Below are 17,294 nucleotides of genomic sequence, written 5' to 3' on the forward strand. Positions count from 1 at the left end.
GACAGGTCTTTCTACCTGCATCAGGGCCATGGCCTCCCAAAGATGTGCAACTCACTCGGGTTTTGGAGGTGAGGGGACTGTGTGTGTGTGTCGGTCACAAGACGAGCACGTGCCGCATACGGTTTGAGAGTGTCCACTCGCGGCCTGGCACCAGTAGGCACATCAGCTAATTCTTTAATACCAACGAAGATGTCGGCTCTATACCCTGAGGTTCCAACATCCACCACAATCCTCCACATGAAAGAACTTATTTCCTCTAAGCTCAAGTCGGGGTGTTTGGACCACAACCCATCACGCTAAGAGATGCCGCGAACAGAGGCAAGGCTGGCTTCTCCTGGGCGGATTCAGAAGGATGAGGCGGATGTCCAGGGCCAGCCCTCCACCAGCACAAAGCGATAAAGATCTCCTGACTCTTCCAGCCTGACTAAGGTCAGAGCCCACTAAGGCTTACACACAGTGAAAAGAAACCAACCAAGGACAACAACAACAAAGATCCCAACAGTACACTGCATCAGGAAGTCACCCACGTGCTCACACACACAGCCAGACAGGAGAACCACACACGCCGCCGCCTAGAGAAGCCACCGGGATTAGCGTGCTTTCTTCATATCTGCTCATTAAACGACAACAAAAAATTACCACGCATAGCGTGTTCGAAAGTTAACAGTAACGTTTCATACTACCACAGGGTTGTGATATGCAAATTTAAAATATTTTAAACAGAGACCTTTACAAAATAACCCTATTACATAAGCCATATTTGCATAGAATTATACAGGTAAATTATACAATATTTAAGCAGCAGCAACATATGCTGGAATTTAAGACTACATTAAGCTTGGTTGTGGCACAGAGACCAATGTACAAACAGGGAGGGGTCCCACTGCAGCCTCCCCACACTACTTTACATTGTTCCTTCGTATATTATACATGTGTACACCTCTTAAATATTTATAGAGATATTTAACAAAATAATACAATCGGTTACAGTAACGGTGAACCGCTCTCCTGGTGCTCGTCTCTTCCATGACACCAAGCGGTTCTCTTCGAGCAGTTCTGGAAAGAGGTGGGGGCGGGGGGGGTTTCCAATCTTTGGCCTCTTTGCTTCAGATTTTAATCACCCTTTAAAAAGAAAACAAAAGAGGAGTCAAGCCGAGTAACAGGTGTGTGAGTCCACGTTTATAAAGAACAAAAACAGGCAAAGGGATCTGGGTATGAGACATCAGGACAGTGGGGTGTGGGCATGAGGGGGTTGGCTGCACTAATTGTGCCCTTGGTGACCATTCGCTGAGGTGTTCGTTTACCATAGATGCCCCTTATGGCTCTTCCGTCAAGACTGGCTCATAGGCCAAAGGCACTGACGTCGTTAGCGTCTGTGAGTCACGCCAATCCTCAAGACACAGGTCAAGGATGGGGGCAAGAGACTCCCCCCGGAACTGGCCTCGTTCCCCAAAGACGACAAAGCTTAGCCTTGCCTTGGGGATGGAAGGTTGCTGGGGTCCCGTTTGGGTCCAGTCAGCGGGGTGCAGCCTGAGAGCCCCAAGGAGCTTTTCCCTCCGCTGCTGCCGAAGGCCCCGCTGCCCGTGTGAGTCCGCAAACCACGCGCACACACGCACACACACACCCCCTACCTCAGTTGGCGCTGCTTCCCCGGGGCCTCTCCTCACACTCCACGTCCTGCAGCTCTATGACTTCCACCTTCGAATCCCTCCTTTCACAGCGGACGTGAAAAGGCACGTGGGGGTCCTCGAACAGCCCGGGGTCAGTCTCGGGGTAGCCCTCGTAGCCCGGGCAGAGCCCCCCTCGGGGGCTGCGCCCAGGTCCAGTGACGGGCGGGGGGTGCACGGCCACAGTCACAGAAGCGGAAGCCGTCACAGTGGTGATGGGCTGGCAGTAGCCGGGCACGGAGCTGCCCACGGCAGAGGATGCCGGGTTCCGAGGGTTGTGAGGACGGGCCCCACGGGCCCCTGAGCGGTCCCGACTGCTAGGGCCAGAATGCCCGTCAGTAGAAATTTCAAAAGCGTCTCTGCGCGGTCTGTAGGGGGGCGGCCGCAAGCCTTCTCGGGGGGGTTCCCTGCGGGGCTGCTGGCCTGGCCGTCCAGGAGGCAGAGACCCCGAGTCCAGGTGAGGCTGCTGTCGACTGTTCGAGGGTGGGTGAAGCCTGGATTCGGGGTGGACCACCTGCAGAAGGCGAGGGAGGGTTAGAATGAGCAGGCAGGTTGCCAACTCCAGGCTGGGCACGGACCCCCTGCTCACACCCTTCCCTTTTCAGCTGTAACCGAGGGCTTGGCCAAACCCAAGGAGCCGGTGGGGGCCTTCCACCCACAAAAGAAAAACTCATGCTTTTAGCAACCTCCAAGACACAGCAGGAGCGCGTATTTGGATCCAGTTTCCAGCCTCGCACCCACACAGCTGGCTGGATACATACGGCTGCTACCCCCAAAGGCAGGGCTGTGGTCTGAGAGCCTCCACGCCGCTTCCCCGCCACAACTTGCCCCTCCCTGCCACGCTCGGTCCACTCAGACCCTGTGCTCCTCTTTGCCCAACACTGCAAAGGGCCTGGCCCCCACTGGCCTGAACGCAGGACACGGGGCACATGTCTATATTACGCGGTTAGACGCAGCAGCCTTTCGAGACGTGGCTATTTAGGTCTGGATGAACTCAAACTCAAAATCCAGTTCCTCAGTGGAACTGGCCACACTTCCAGAGCCCTGTGTGGCCAGTGGCTACTCTCCTAGAGAGCAGCGAGGGCATTCTCATCATCGCAGAGAGTTCTGCAGGACAGCGCTGCTCTGTCTGACTGTGAGGAATCTGGTCTCTGGGTCTCTACACAAAGCACGGAGCAACACAGTGGCCACATCAATCAAGAGGACCGTGACCAACTTCAAAGTCGTTCAGCTTGTACCTATTTTTAGGCTCCCGCTGAACAAAACCAGATTCACGCTGCAGCTCAGCGGGCGCCGTCACGGGGGGTAAGAGGAGGACAATTTAGGTTATTTGGCTGGCCTCTCTCCCTTTCACGGAAGGGCTGCTCTGGCCTGGGACTGGAATACCCATTTCCTGGAGGGACGGCAGGGGGCCCTCAGTGGAGCAATAGGAACCTCAGAACCTTCCTTGGGTTTTCGGTGCGGAGTTCCTGGCCGGGGAGCACAGGGCTGAGGAAGGGGCCGGGACCCTCGGCGCCTCCCAGAAGGGACTCCCAGGCTCCTGGTGACCTTCCGGAATCACCAAAGGCCAAGAACCCAGGGGTGACTTGCAGCCTCTCCCTCCTCCTAGCCACCTGGAATTTGAGCTTGGAGTCACAAAAGTTTCTGGGAAAGTCTTAGACGATAATTAAAATAATGTCGAAGCAAGGGCAATAGAAAGTTGCAGAAATGAAAAAAGAAAAAAAAATTTCTGCTTGCAATAAAAATACCACTACATTTTTAGAAAGCATAATTCTAGAGTGATATGCGGTTAAAAAAACAAAAGGCAAGAAATGCTTTCTCTCTGGCCCTTAAGCTCCAACTCTGCACACCCTAAACAAGATACAGGCTAATGCTTGTGTCGTGACGTTCCTGGCCCCTGCCCTCTTTGGATATATGGCTGCCCACAGGGAGAGGACTTTGTTATAGTTTAAAAGGAATCAAGTATTGGCAACTTCACGATCCGACCTGGCATATTTCTCTCTGTCTCCCACCTGTCTGTCTGTATGATCTGAAGGGAGGGGCTCACAGGGACCACCTGGCCCACTGCCAGGGTTGGGAAGTCACCCCCCCCCCCGTCCCAGGGTGACGTACAGTGGAGCGGGCGAAAACAGGGTTTTCTGTGGCCTCTACGATCACTTGGTGGGCGGGGCCCCCGACACCCTGCTGAGCCTCGTAATGGCGGAGCTCCTCGCTGATGCCGGACACCGTCGTCTGAGAGCTGTACTCCGAGTCCGATGAATCCGACCCACTGTTCATGTGACCGGGAGGCACGGCAAATCGGACGACACTGGGGGGCGGCTCAGGGGACGGGGTGGGCAGCCGGTTCAGGCCGTTGGCCGGAGACACCTGTTGAAGGGGATGTCACATTCCAAGTGTTATCGTCTGCTTCCCTGGGCCCGCACTCAAAGTTCAAAGCATGGTATTATTATTCAGGGGTCTCTGTCCTTATCCTGGGGCCCCATGAGTGCACTGTATTCACCTCCCTCCCTCTGCCATGTGGGGGACACTCGGGTCCCACAGCTGGAGCAAAAGAGCTGCCCTCTGCTTGGACACACTGGAGAGGTAGAACGTGCACTCTTTACTCATATTAAGCCCAAATGTTCATCTTGAGTGGAAAGTCTTCATTTACTATATATAGATCTATACAGACTCAGGCTGCCAATCAGTTGGTTTAAACAAAACCAAACCAGTTCTACATCTTCCAGAACTATTAAACTGGAGAGGGAAAAAAAGAAAGGCACCGATATCGAGATGTTTACTGAAAAACAACCCATAACTGGGGATATACCCAAACACTTAACTTAGATGTGGCACCAGAAAACACAGATGGGGCGGGGGGGTTATGGATCAGACGTGACGTGTAATTACCAACCTCAGGATACGGTCCAAAGAAAGACAAAAGAACTGGAAGCAAAACCAGCCCATTGAGAACACCCAGGATTGTGAGGATCGCCAGGACAGCAAAGAAATACCTTGAAGACAGAAAGGGAAATGATGACATTCCCTGTGGCCAAAGCCAAACCGGCTCCCCTTCACCTACCCAAACGCCGCGGCGTGTCAACACCAGAAACGGCCAGAACCCACCCCACCGAACGGGCAGTCGCCAACTGCAGCTCAAATTCAGCCCAAGAGGGGTTTTTTTGTTTGATTTTTTTTTTTTTTTTTTTTTTTTTACCTTATGACTTTGAGGACTACATTCCACAACCCAAAGTGTTAGTTCATGAAGGGAAGAAAAAAAAATTAGTTTGTTAATTTGCTGAAGTCTCATGGCATGTCATGTTATTTATGAATGTGTGACACAAACACAAAAATATGGAACGCGGGCTGAATGGCTGAGCAGACTGAAAGCACAAACACAATGCCGGGGGGCCCGCTCGCGAAAACCCAGCAAAAGCAAACAAATGAAGTGAAGGGAGTAGAATTGAAACAATTTAGCCCAGGAGGAAAAGCAGCCCACTTCTGCCGGCAGCTAATCCACTGTGAAATGCTTCTGCATCTTACGGCAGAATCTCTAATTAAGTCTCCAGCGTAGCAGGTAAGGCTTTCCCTGGGCTTTCATTAATCACAACTTTCTGCCTAGAATTCTGTGAGTTCCAGTTTTACCAAATAGCTCCAATTGCAACCTTTTTAGAACACAGGAACCAGCTTTCTGCAAAGAAAATGCTGCCCATTCTGTGCGCGCCGGGGCATTGTGCTGGGTGAGGGCACTCCACAATGCCGGAGCTGCTCTGCGGGCCAATCTTTTGTTGAACAATTTAGCATCTCTGAATACTCTTGTTTTGCGTCAGCCAATTCAAACATAAAGGCCGCAGCACCATGGCAGGAGGGGAGAGTGCACAAGGCGTTCTGCTTTCCCACCGTCGAGGGTGAAGGTCTGGGATCCTTCACGAATACCAAGGTAAACCTGTCAGCCAGGGACAGCCTCTGGCGGACACGCCACACAGCTGGAGGGTGCGGCAGACTCCACGCTAGGATGCCTTTCTGGAACTAATGATTTCCAGGGCAACTGTGATGGAAGTGGGCCGGAGCTGGGGAGAGGCTCAGGGTGTTCTGGGAAGAGGGAGGACAAGGTATCTCTTAATGGTCCTCTGGTTCATAAAACGGAAAAGGCACCCCACTTTGCCATGTCTATATACGTTTCGACATCAGATGAAAGGGGAGAGAATCCCTATAAAATACAAATACCTCGCAGCTATCGTAAACACTAGAAACTACTGAGCTGCCTCAGTAAGAACCAAGCAGCCAACGTCTTGCTCTAATGTAAACTGCTGGAACTTTCAGCCGAGGCATATATCAGCGGCAGGCATTAAGACATTTGCATCCCATCCATCTAGCCAAAGCATAAACAGACCAATTAGATTTCTGACGGCTTGGTATATACAATGTCTGCTCATTTATTCGACCTCGGCGAGGGCTTCATCAGGTTAATCCATCCCGTTCTAGAAAATGGGAAGCCCTTTTAAGTGCTTGAAACAGGAACTCTCGTGTCACCGGGAGGGAACAAGCAGCCATCGGTTAGACCAGAGCACTGGGATTCTGCCACCCAGGTCCCCAGCTGGGTGCTCTGATTCAGGCTAAGATTCCTCCCAGTGGCTCACTTAGCATTCCCCAAAAGGTCGAGTCAGATCCTCAGCTAACTTATGAGATCCCAGCATGCCCTGTGTTTTCCCAACTGTGAACTCGTCACTCCCGCCAAAGACCTGAAGCTGCACAGAGGGTTACAGGATACGCAGTCCATGTTATTTGCTGTTGTGCAAAATGGCGCTTCTGTTGAGTGAGAAAGTAAATTTGCAAAACGAGCTCGTTAACCCTGAGCTTTTGTGCTGTAAGAGACAATACCAATGCCCGAATAAGTCTATACTAGGAAAACAAAGGACAAGTCCAGGTCAAATTAGGAGCTTCAAACAAAACACAGACCAAAACTTGTAACTGAGTTGGGCAACTTTCTCTTTGGTCTCAACAAACAAGATCTTATGAGTTGGCTGGTCAGCTCATCAACAGTCTGTGGGTAGACGACCGGTGCCACGGAGATTGCCACGAACATCACCTGGGAGCTGGCTGGATATGCAGACTCTGCCCTCCCGCTAAGACCCACCCTGAAATCCCACCTGCACTCAAGAGAGCCTCAGAGAATTCGTCAACACACTGCGGTGGGAGAAGGGATGGTCTACACCGTCACAGCTACTCCACCTCACCATTCGCCCCATGTCACAACTCCAGTGAGCAAACTCTGGCCCTCATTCTAGGACGGCTGAATCTCCATGACGCTGAGCTGCCCAGAGGACGATGTCACAGGCCAACCAATGGATTATCTTTTTCTGTCATAAACAAACTTGGGCTACAACTTCTAGTTGAAACCCTCCTCTCCCTTCTTGAAAACAAGAAACCACCTCTCTTTCTCTCGCAAACCAGACATATCTCACATTTGGTTCTGCCCTATCATGGGTCCCATTCTGGACTATCTTCTACTTATTGACGATTCTGGCCTTGTTTCTCCACAAAGGAGCAGTGTTCCATCCAAGAGTGGCCACCTTATAAAGCCACAGAGACTGTTCAGAGAAGAAAATGGTTTCTTTCTCTGCGGTTCTCAGATTCTTTTCAAAAGGAAAACTCGCCCTCCTTTTATATTTCACAAAGTCATATTCTTGACTAAATCAGCCAGAAACAACTTGCCTTGAGATCCAAAGAGAAGTATCCAAACTAGGCTTGAATTCTCAAAATGGACACCGGAGCTAAATGCCAAAGGCTTCCTAATTCTATGTGGGGATCTGAATAGGAAATCTAGGGACACTGTCTTCATTTCTTAAAATAGGGTCAGGTGACAACTTTAGGTATCTGTAAGTTTTCCTTTTTGCAGTTTTGAAGGAGACACCAATAACTGAGACACGACTGGGTGATCCTTCAGCCTCAAGCTGTGGAGTTGTCTTTGCTGTTAGCCCCAAACCTCCATCTTCTGCCTTCAAGATATACCCCAAGACAGCTCCAGAAGAAGCTTGGATGTACACCCCTCAGCATATTTCTGCATTCAAAAATTCAAAAGCAAGTAGAGACACAACGAAGAGATGCTGCAATCTACCAGAAACAGAAGGAAATAAGCAACAAAGATCACATGAGCTCACAGCATGATTTTTATCACAAGCGTCCTCTCACACTCCTGCTTACCTGACAATGAAGTCAAATTCAGATCCCGCAAGCATGAGCACTCCCAGCAGAGTGGACACGGCACCATCCAGGACGGGTGCAAACATGTGTTCCAGGGCCAGCACGGCCCTGCGGTTCTTATCACCAATGGCTGTTAAAAAGGCCTGTGCAACAAGAAAGTTCATATAATCAGATTCCTGGATTCTATATGGTAAATGGCCAGCCTTGTCTGACATGCCATAAACCGCTTTAATCTCGTGACTGTTTAGCTGATGGAAAAAGTGAGTAGTAGCTCAATTAGTTGAATCTAGGCTTACACCGAAATGACCTGTCCATGCTATTGGGTCATACTCGGTGTTGATATACATCTTTGACAAGACAACACAGAAACCATGAAACCACCGAAAAATGAGCAGAAGTGTTCCTTTCCTTGCTACTCAAAATATCTCACACCATTCACACGGTGGGGGGGGTGGCCCTCTGGTTACAATAGTCCCAGCATTCTGGCAAATGTTTTGGATGGCCGAACTCTTGCTTCTGAAAGGGCTCAGCTCAGTGGCACAAGCAATTGGGTGTAGAACCCGTATTTCCTGATAATGACGCTGAGGTGAGAACTTCCGTCATGGCGTCAAACTGATGTGTTTGTCGCACATCAAAGCACTATGAAAGTATCACAAGAAACAAAGGACATACATTCAAACCCGGCCTGTTGTAACTCTATGTGGATGGATGTGTCCCTGCTTCTTTTGCATTCCTAAAACTCCTCCAGGTCAAGAATGCTGTTGATACCAGATGGAAGCTTTGCAGAGACAGGCCACGCTGTTGGTTTAAGAGTGTGACCCCTGCAGGGAGGGTTGAGCCTGGCACAAGTTCTGCCTCTACTTGAAAGTTCAGGCTGTTGTGGCATACACAGAGAGGTGAGGGCTGCAAGGCTCTGCAGGGTGCATTCCTGTCCCTTTCTACTCTGTGGATAGAGAGGAATGGCCACTCTCCTTCGCAGACAAAATATGAGCATACACAGGTGTGCTACATGTTCTCATAATTATCTATAAAACAGGTTTTAATCTCGAAGAGTTTAATAAGACCTTAGGGTCAGTAAAGCTGCCTTTTGCTCTCGGGAGAAAAGTACCATGATGGTTTGGCACCATATTCAGACCACGAGGCCATAAGGGTTATGCAATCTATCCTACTGCACACAGCCTCTACGTTACTGAGGAAGCAAATGGACAGGAACCCGCCAACTTCTTAAAGATGTTCATGGAAGAAGCATCTTCTCCACCGACCTCATTTCATCATTTTGCAAACCTTGTAAGAACAGTAATTGCTTACTTTAAATAGAACTTCACATATGGGATAAGAATATCTTATCTTGTGCTTGGATGGTGCTCGGATAAGCAATACAGTTTACAGACTGTAGTCAGCATTTCTGTGACAAAAATATGTCCCAAGATGCCCTTGCTTGCCATGCTAGCTACCAAAAAAGGTGGCTTTCATTTGCATCAGAATAAAATGACTTGTGGATTTTTAACTCACAGGCAAATCGCTCTCTGTTTCTGGAGAAATGGTGTTGGAATTACCAGTTTCCTAAGCGCTGGACTGGTGTGTTCTTCTTTTTTAAATAAACAAAAAACCAAAACAATAACAACAACCCAAAACACCAAAATCAATAACTCTCTCCCTCCTCCCAGTTCAATGGAAGAAAATAATTTGGGCAGGCTCAACATTGAGAGACCACTGTTTCTACATTATCGGTTTTGTCTTATACATCGGGAAAAAAGCAGTATCCTTCAACAAAACATTCCTTCTGAAACACAAAACTTTACAATTTCTAAACTGCATAACAACAATCCTGAAAGACTGCAGAAGGCATAAGGCTGCGGAGTATGTGTAAACATACAGATGCCATGTGTGGAGCCCAAGGAAACTCAGTGCTAGAGACTGCAACAGCAACACTAAAAGTAACTTGGTCCAAGTCCAATGCTAGGCTCCTGGTGAGGGTATTTCAAACATTAGTATTCATTCAGTCAATAAATATTTATTGAATGCCTACTAGCAGCCCCAAGTACTTAGGCTATAAGCACATCTGCGGATGGAACATAGTTTACACACTGCCATGAGGCTTTTGGATAATTCTTTGATCAACGTATACAATGGGCTTGTCTCTTGGCTTAAAGATTCCTCCTGAATTTCAAGTCCCTCCAACAAAGCTTTCCTAGGAAAGGCACAGAAAGAGAGAGAGGGGAAAAAAGTGCTGTTGAAAGCAACGCTTGTTCTCTGACTTTTTGCTGTCATGAATTTAGAGGCTGGGAGGTCCAAAGAGCTGGGTGGGCTTAGGTGGAAGAGCCCGCAGCTCTTCAAGGCTGAGCACCAGAGCCTCCACTCCTAGGCCCGAGGGCATCTCCTTGGCTGTAGGCTCACCTCACCCTCAATTATGCCATTCCCAGGCCTGCTTGGTCTCGTTTGGTCTCCACTGTTACTATTGTTTTTAAAATTGTGTGTATGTGTGTCCTTCCCACCCCATACAGTCACACACATCTGTCTCGGTTGGGAATAAAGTTGCACTTTCAGGATTAATGACATTCAACATCAAATGACCAGGGTCCTTCCTGGTCCCCCCTCTAACACATCTACGCTGCCCACGGCGAAGACCCAGCTAACTTTTACCTCCCAGGCCCCTTCTCCTTATACTCCTCTAGGGGGAAAGAAATCCAGAAAACTTCCAGCCACTCCCGGGGAACTCCTGCACTGTGAGGCGTGGGGCACATTCAAAGGCTCCCAATCGGGGACTAAGAAGAGAGCTAGAGGAAATTGTTTTTGCTCAGAATGCCCCCATACCAAAGCAACGTGGACGGTGAACTCCACTCCGATGCCGACAGAAGCGATCAAGATGACCACAGGCACGGCGCTCAACTTGATTCCAATGAGGCCCATCATGCCGAAAAGCTCGACCGTCATCAGCGCCAGGACCATCACCTTGAGAAGGCACAGGGGGATTAGCGTGTGGGCACGTCACACTCTCGGTGTGGCCAACAAGGGAGAGTGCCAAGAGATCGCGAGCAGAGAAATATCTGTGAGCCAATACAATGAACATACTGATTTGCTTTAACTTTGGACAACTATCTTTACTTCCTTATTTAGCTTCCTGTTGCGAAGGGAGAATCTAGGACAGCCCATCTGTAAGCCCGCAGAGCCCATGAGAGCAACATTTAGTCTTCTAATGCAAATTGTTTTCCCCAATACACCTGCTCTAGAAAGCAAAAAAATCTGTGAATTACGCCATCAGAGCAATCTACAAAGAATTATGTAATCATGGACTCATCACTTGGTTACAAGTTTCATATTGTTCACAACAAGCCCTTCTGTTTGGATCTTGACCACCAGAGACCGACCATCCATCAACTCACTGACTTTCTAGTGGTCTCACTCTCCATCCTTAAGAAAGCTGCTAGGACGGGGTGAATGTACGATCCGGTAGGTAAAAGGAGTCTTGCATTTGCTGGAGAGCTCCTAGGCTAAGGGAGGGTGATCTGGGAAGCTAGGGGGAGGGCGTGTCAGGTTACAGGGCCATGTGCTTTGAAGAGAGGTAGGGCAACCGGGGTGGACAAAGCAAAGCAAAGCGTTACATCCAAGGAAAAGCTTCTCTCTTTCATCTTCCTTGTAAAAATTTGTGGGGAAATGGAAAGAAAATCTGTAAGGTAGACTTTGGAGTTTCTTGGGCCAAAGAAGAGGCAAATACAAATAAAACAACAAGCTTTACACAGATGGAGAAGGAGGAAAATGAGCTTCCTTCTTGGGGTGGGGGGCAAGCGGTGGTTGTGGGGAGGAATACTGAAAGATGAACACCATCAATCACCGCGTGCCAGGAGAAACCTCACAGACTAAACATTTACCTTTGAACGTACCTGCTGCACAGACTCATGGTGCAGAAACAAAACCTGGTCTCTGTTTTCATAATTTTGGCATTTTAAAGGCTATACCATAGTTCACGGAATTTAAACACTGCCATGGTTTTATTAGAGCCTGCATGAGACTTACATCAAGTGTGTGAGTGTACTCTAGAGAAGGGATGCCAAAAAAACAGGCTAGTAATGTTAGTCTATCATTTTCTCCCCAAAGTTAAAACACACTAAGCACCTCTAAAATCATTTTCTTCACGTATCGCTGTGCTAACTTCTCTGATTATCCGTACGTGCTAAATTCTAAAGGAACTGCTACGCATTATTAGGTCTGGGATGAGGGCACCAGACAACACTTTTGAATTAAAAAAAAAAATTAGCTATGCTTTGAGTGTTTTTATTTGATAAATGTTCCGAGCTGTGATGGGAAGTGTGCTTTAAAAAGCCCCCCATCTTTCCACAACATTCTTAAAAGCTGAAGGAGGGGGGACACACGGTTAAGGCCATTAGAGGTTCTACCTTAGCCATGAACCTCACCACCTCGAGTAGAATAAATATATTACAGATGATGCAATCTATACCCTCCTCCAGAGGCCCAGACATAAACAAAATTTCCCGGCTGCAGAAAGAGCTATGCCGAAAGGAATTTGACTTCCACAAAGCCCCTTATAATAAACTCACAATGATCCCGGCCGTCCAGGGGTTCAGAAGGAAGACGGCACACACGAGGAACGTGCAGGCCAACACCACGCTGATGGACAGCAGCAGCCAGTGGCGAAGCCCGATGTACTGCTCCCAGAAGAGGAAGGGGTAGCCGTTCGGGTAGCTGGAGAGCCCTAGGCTCGTGTAGTTGCTGCAGATGGTTCTGACTTTTTCGATCGCTTCCACAAAGTCCGAGGTGTCTTGCAGGCCATTGAGGTAGAAAGGGAACTGGGCGTATTCGATGGGCTCTGCTGCCGGGACTGGAAAGAGAAGGCCACAGGGTGAGAGGGCCCAGGGGAAGGGATCCCTTGCCGTGGCTCCACAGTGGCGACGAAAAGAGAAAATGAACTTTGCAAGGAAATGCACTGGCTGCAAGTCTTATGGTACAAAGGAGGAACGATCCTGGGTCTTTTTTTCTATTTAAAAATTCTCATTTTCTATTTAAAAAGATTTTAAGCCATGGTTAACCTTTGATTTTCAAAACATTTTATTTGAAAAAATATTTTGTAGAGCTGGGGTCTCACTATGTCGCCCAGGCTGGTCTTGAACTCCTGGGTTCAAGCAATCCTCCTGCCTCGGCCTCCCAAAAGTGCTGGGATGACAGGTGTGAACCGCCAGGTTCAGCCTCTGACTTTTTATTTTTATTTTTGGCAGGTGGCGGGGAAGAGGCCATGTGAGGCAGGGAAGAAGCTCATGATCTGCATTTTCAGCCTTTGATTTTAAACTTCCAGAAACAATCCCCCTTTGGGAGGGGCCTAAATGGCTCCGGACTTAAATTCGGGAACAGTTTTTTGTTTCATGGACACACTCCTCACGGGTGTCTCCCAGACACACGTGGAAACACTGAGTGCCAACTATTTTATTCACCCACTTATGAGAGCAAAATAACGCCAGGCATGCTTTCCCGAGAAAAATGATTAACTTATCCTGTTAGTGATCGAACCCACTTAAACCTTCTATGCCTCTTTTCTAATGCAATGCTAAGTCTTCAGCAACAGGGCAAGAAATCCTCACACAACAAGCGTTTAGTTACTGCCGTTGTGTGTTCCAGACCCTTTGGGGTCATTCAGTTGACTTGCTAAACATGATTTGCCCTATTATAATCTCAACTATAAATTTTCATTAAGACAAGCCTTGGCTGCCTGCCACAGGGCTCTGGGGTTTAGATCCGGGGAAGCACGACTCGCTGCCTCGCCGGCCATGTTTGCTGGGGGACCTGTCTTCTTTCTCCCATCTTCCCCGGCCCCAAACCCACAGCATCAGCGACAACTCCTCTTCTGTACGTGCATACCGAACCCACGCAGAACCACCTTTCCGCCTCTGGTCCAAGGGGTGAAAGGAAGAGCACACTGTCGCATACAGACTTCCCTGCGCCGGTTTAAACAGCTTTGACAGAGTACAGGTGCTCGGTGGCTTACAGGAATGACCCAGCGTGCCAAAAATCCCTTCAACACCAGAGTCCACAGAGTTAAGATAAACATATAATCCCCAGAGATAAAATCCTGCGAGAGTGGAATGACACCCGACCTGGGGGCATCCCCGGTCTTCCCACGGAACAGCTGGCATCCGAGAGCGATGCCTGCTGAACCTCTCGGCCTTCAAGCCACAGACGGAGATTAGAGACTCTTCCTTCTCAACGCGATGGAGCGCTGGGCTGCATTCCGTTACACACGCTCATCTGTCTCCCAGAGTTTTCAACCAAAAGAGATATATTGTTCTGTTTATACTTTTGAACCCTGGGCAGCGTCAATGGATGAGGGCTGCTGCTGAGTTGTGGGGAACGGGGGAAGGCGCCTCTCCGAGCTCCCAGACCCCCCCATGTCATGCCACTTACTTCTCAGCCTGGTTTCTGGCATGTAGTCGGCTTTGTCATGGACCCATTCGGGTCGGTGGGGCCGGATGTTGGCCTGGGAGGCAGCATATGCGACGGGGTCGTTGCTGACCCAAGCCGTCAGGTAGATGTAGAAAGCGCTGGGATTAATGATGCCATCTGCATCCACCAGACGCTGTTTAGTCAACTACAAAAACAGGAAGAACAGAGGCCTTTGAGAGTGCAGTTGGGGGCAAACACTCCCGCCCAGAGAGAACAGAAGCTGAGCTTTGCACCAGCGTGTGCAACAAAGAAGAGAATGCCCACAGTCTGAAAGTGTCGAAAATCCCATCAGAACACCTTTGATTTCTTTCAGAGTGCACTTATCGGAGGATGCACTCGTTGGCGTGTTTATAACAAACATGCAGTTCTGCAGATGGCCGAGGAACTGGCTGAACCAATTAAATCTGAATGCTAAAAGACCGTCTGCAGCCAAGGCAGAGAATGAACAATCTGGAGAAACATATTTATAGGAGGGGAAGGGGGGAAAAAAAAACCTGGCAAGAATCCCCGTACACGTCTGTGTGCAGTTAACCTCTGTTGTTAACACTGAAGGAAATGCCACCCAGTAAATGGAGGAGAGCTATAAAAATAAAACAACATCTGTATAAATTTTGCTAACACTAGCCTCCTATGACCTGAGTATTCAGAAAATGCCCAGTGCCAGCAAGTGGGAGAGACTGGTGCACACCCATGGCCTCCCAGGTAATCTGTTTCTGAGAGGTCGTCACACTTGGTGTGCTGAATCCCCTGCAGTAGGTCTGGTGGGCTTTGCTTCGGTGAGAAACACTGAGATGGAGTGTGTGTGTGTATGTTTTATATACACAGAAAAACTTTGTTTCCTGTTTACTTTAGATTCTGGCCTCCTAATCCTCACTTTTGGTCTCTTTTAAACAAAATGAAATGAAGAACACCAGTGACAGCAGCTAACAGAGAGAGAAGGAAGAAAGTCAGAGGAGTCTGCTTCAGGGATCTGATTCAATTATTTCCCAGGATACGTAACAACTGTGTGTCTTCAGACTGTCTCTGGAATCGCATAGCATGGCTCATGGCCTCCACGCAGGCCACACGCTTCTCTCCCCGCCGCCCCAGGCGGAGGAAGAGACACCTGGGGGCCTGACCCAGTCACATTCACCCCCGGGGCATCCCTGGTCCCTAAATCCAGCCGACTTGCCGGGCATCTCCCCGCCCTCCTCCGGGCAGGCTGCTCGGCCACCTCCTTGTCTCCCCGCCCTCCTCCGGGCAGGCTGCTCGGCCACCTCCTTGTCAACCCGAGAGCCTGCTGCATGCTGCAATGACGCCCCAAGTTTCACACCCCGTGAGAACTCTCAACGATGTGCTGTGTAAATCTGTCACCTGTAACGCCAGCCAAAGAGGGGAGACGAGACAGAGAGCTGCTGAGAGGATCAGGAGCACAAAGGTTTTCTGCCCGAAGGTGAGGCAAGCTGCAAAGGAAGAGAGAAGAGGCTCCGCGGAGGCCAGAAGGAGCCAGAAGGAGAGTGGAGCCCACCTGAAATCTGAGGAGTTCAGACACATGAACCCCCTTGAGGAACCAAAACGGACATGCTGGGATCCAAGGGTCACGAAGACGACAAGAATGCAGAGAGTATGGCGCCCAACTGAGACTCAGGGCTGGGAACAGAGTGATCTGTCTACACCTTGGGCCGGGTGGCCCAAGGAAATCAAGTGGGACAGATGCCCCCATCCTTCTAGTCACCTCCCCAGTCTCCTAGTCCCTCCACCACCCCAAGTTCTGCTCATCCAAAGGACCACTGTCCACCAAATCCATCGCTGCAAGTTTGAATACAATCAGGACCAATGCAGGCGCAAGCACCAGAATCAGAAAGAATCACACGATGCCAGCACTTCGAGCATCTGAAAGAGCCTGCATTGTCCTGGCCGTACTTCATACTGACCGTGGCTCGGGAGGTGGCCCACACACCTGCCCCCGCTTGACAGAGGAGGAACGCGAGGCTCCCTGGCTTGCCTGAGTTAGCTGGTGGGATGAGGTGAGTTAAAGCCAACCCAATATTCCTTCTGCCGGCTCCTAACATCTCCTGAGAACCCAGGCTGGGATCGCAGGCTGTCAGACCATCTTCAATATGGCGGCCACCCCAGTCTTGCTCAGAGGCACCCTTAGAAACACCCACAGTGTAGACAGCGGGGTACCTGGCTGATGTCGATGGGTTTGTCGCGGCTGCCGGTTTGCACCAGGAGTTTGTAGGCAAGGACCCCATCGTCCGATCCATTCTTGTAATTGTTTGGCAGGATTTTCCCAGTTTCCCAGTCACTGTCAAATGCATCCTGGAGCCCTAGAAAAGGCACAAGCGTGTGATACATTACAACTCTTAGTCCGAATGACCCTGGTCCTAACGGGTGGTCAGGGGGACAGCCAGGCAGGGAACTGGTGGACGTCAACCCCAAACGCATTCTCTGTATCCTCCCTCCGCTTTGACGGCTAACCTCTGACTTCTTAAGAATGAACTGCAGGTTGCTAATGATCACCACTCAAAAGGGGGAAGGGGAATATCTGTTTCTAGAAAACGAATTCACATATCTTATCTTAAAAACAAAACAAAGAAACCTCTTCTTTCTCCCCATGACTAATTCCTAAAGAAAGCAAGAGAGAATGACACACACCGGGTTTATTAACCGTTTCCTGCCACGCAGGGTGCTAAGCCCGTGGGTTCTTCAATACAACCAGAAATTCCACTCGGAGGGGGAAAAACACATTCAAACTCCTGACTTCAAACAGCGACTCAGCTGCTTCTGGAGCCCGGGGTGAGCGAACACGATTCTGTCAATTTGTTCCATCTGTTCGACTTGTGGAGCTAATACAAGCTGTGGGATCCACTGCCAGGTTGTGTAAAGATCACAGCCAACACCTATTCACTCTCGACGGTTTTCTTCCTCTCTGCCACCCTTCTTGGGAGAGGGGGAGCGGAGAAGGGAAGGGTGTGGGGGTGTGTGTGTGTGTGTGTGTGTGTGTGTGTGTGT

The 17,294-nt window shown here is 49.5% G+C and overlaps 1 protein-coding gene across 1 annotated transcript in view; it reads right to left on the bottom strand.

Annotated features, from left to right (window-relative positions):
• Positions 1-635: 635 nt before the first annotated feature.
• Positions 636-17,294, bottom strand: part of PTCH1 (patched 1) — a 58,989-nt gene continuing 42,330 nt past the window's right edge. The window contains exons 15-23 of the mRNA XM_008058198.2: positions 16,467-16,609; positions 14,262-14,445; positions 12,407-12,687; positions 10,665-10,802; positions 7,851-7,993; positions 4,561-4,660; positions 3,780-4,034; positions 1,632-2,181; positions 636-1,122 (exon numbers count right to left, since the gene is read on the bottom strand). Coding sequence (XP_008056389.2) covers positions 1,633-2,181; positions 3,780-4,034; positions 4,561-4,660; positions 7,851-7,993; positions 10,665-10,802; positions 12,407-12,687; positions 14,262-14,445; positions 16,467-16,609 — 1,793 coding nt within the window. The 3' untranslated portion in view covers positions 636-1,122; position 1,632. The remainder of the gene's footprint in view (positions 1,123-1,631; positions 2,182-3,779; positions 4,035-4,560; positions 4,661-7,850; positions 7,994-10,664; positions 10,803-12,406; positions 12,688-14,261; positions 14,446-16,466; positions 16,610-17,294) is intronic.

Source organism: Carlito syrichta, unplaced genomic scaffold (assembly GCF_000164805.1).
Source record: "Carlito syrichta isolate Samal-C Ts95f unplaced genomic scaffold, Tarsius_syrichta-2.0.1 Scaffold303245, whole genome shotgun sequence".
Taxonomy (NCBI): domain Eukaryota; kingdom Metazoa; phylum Chordata; class Mammalia; order Primates; family Tarsiidae; genus Carlito; species Carlito syrichta.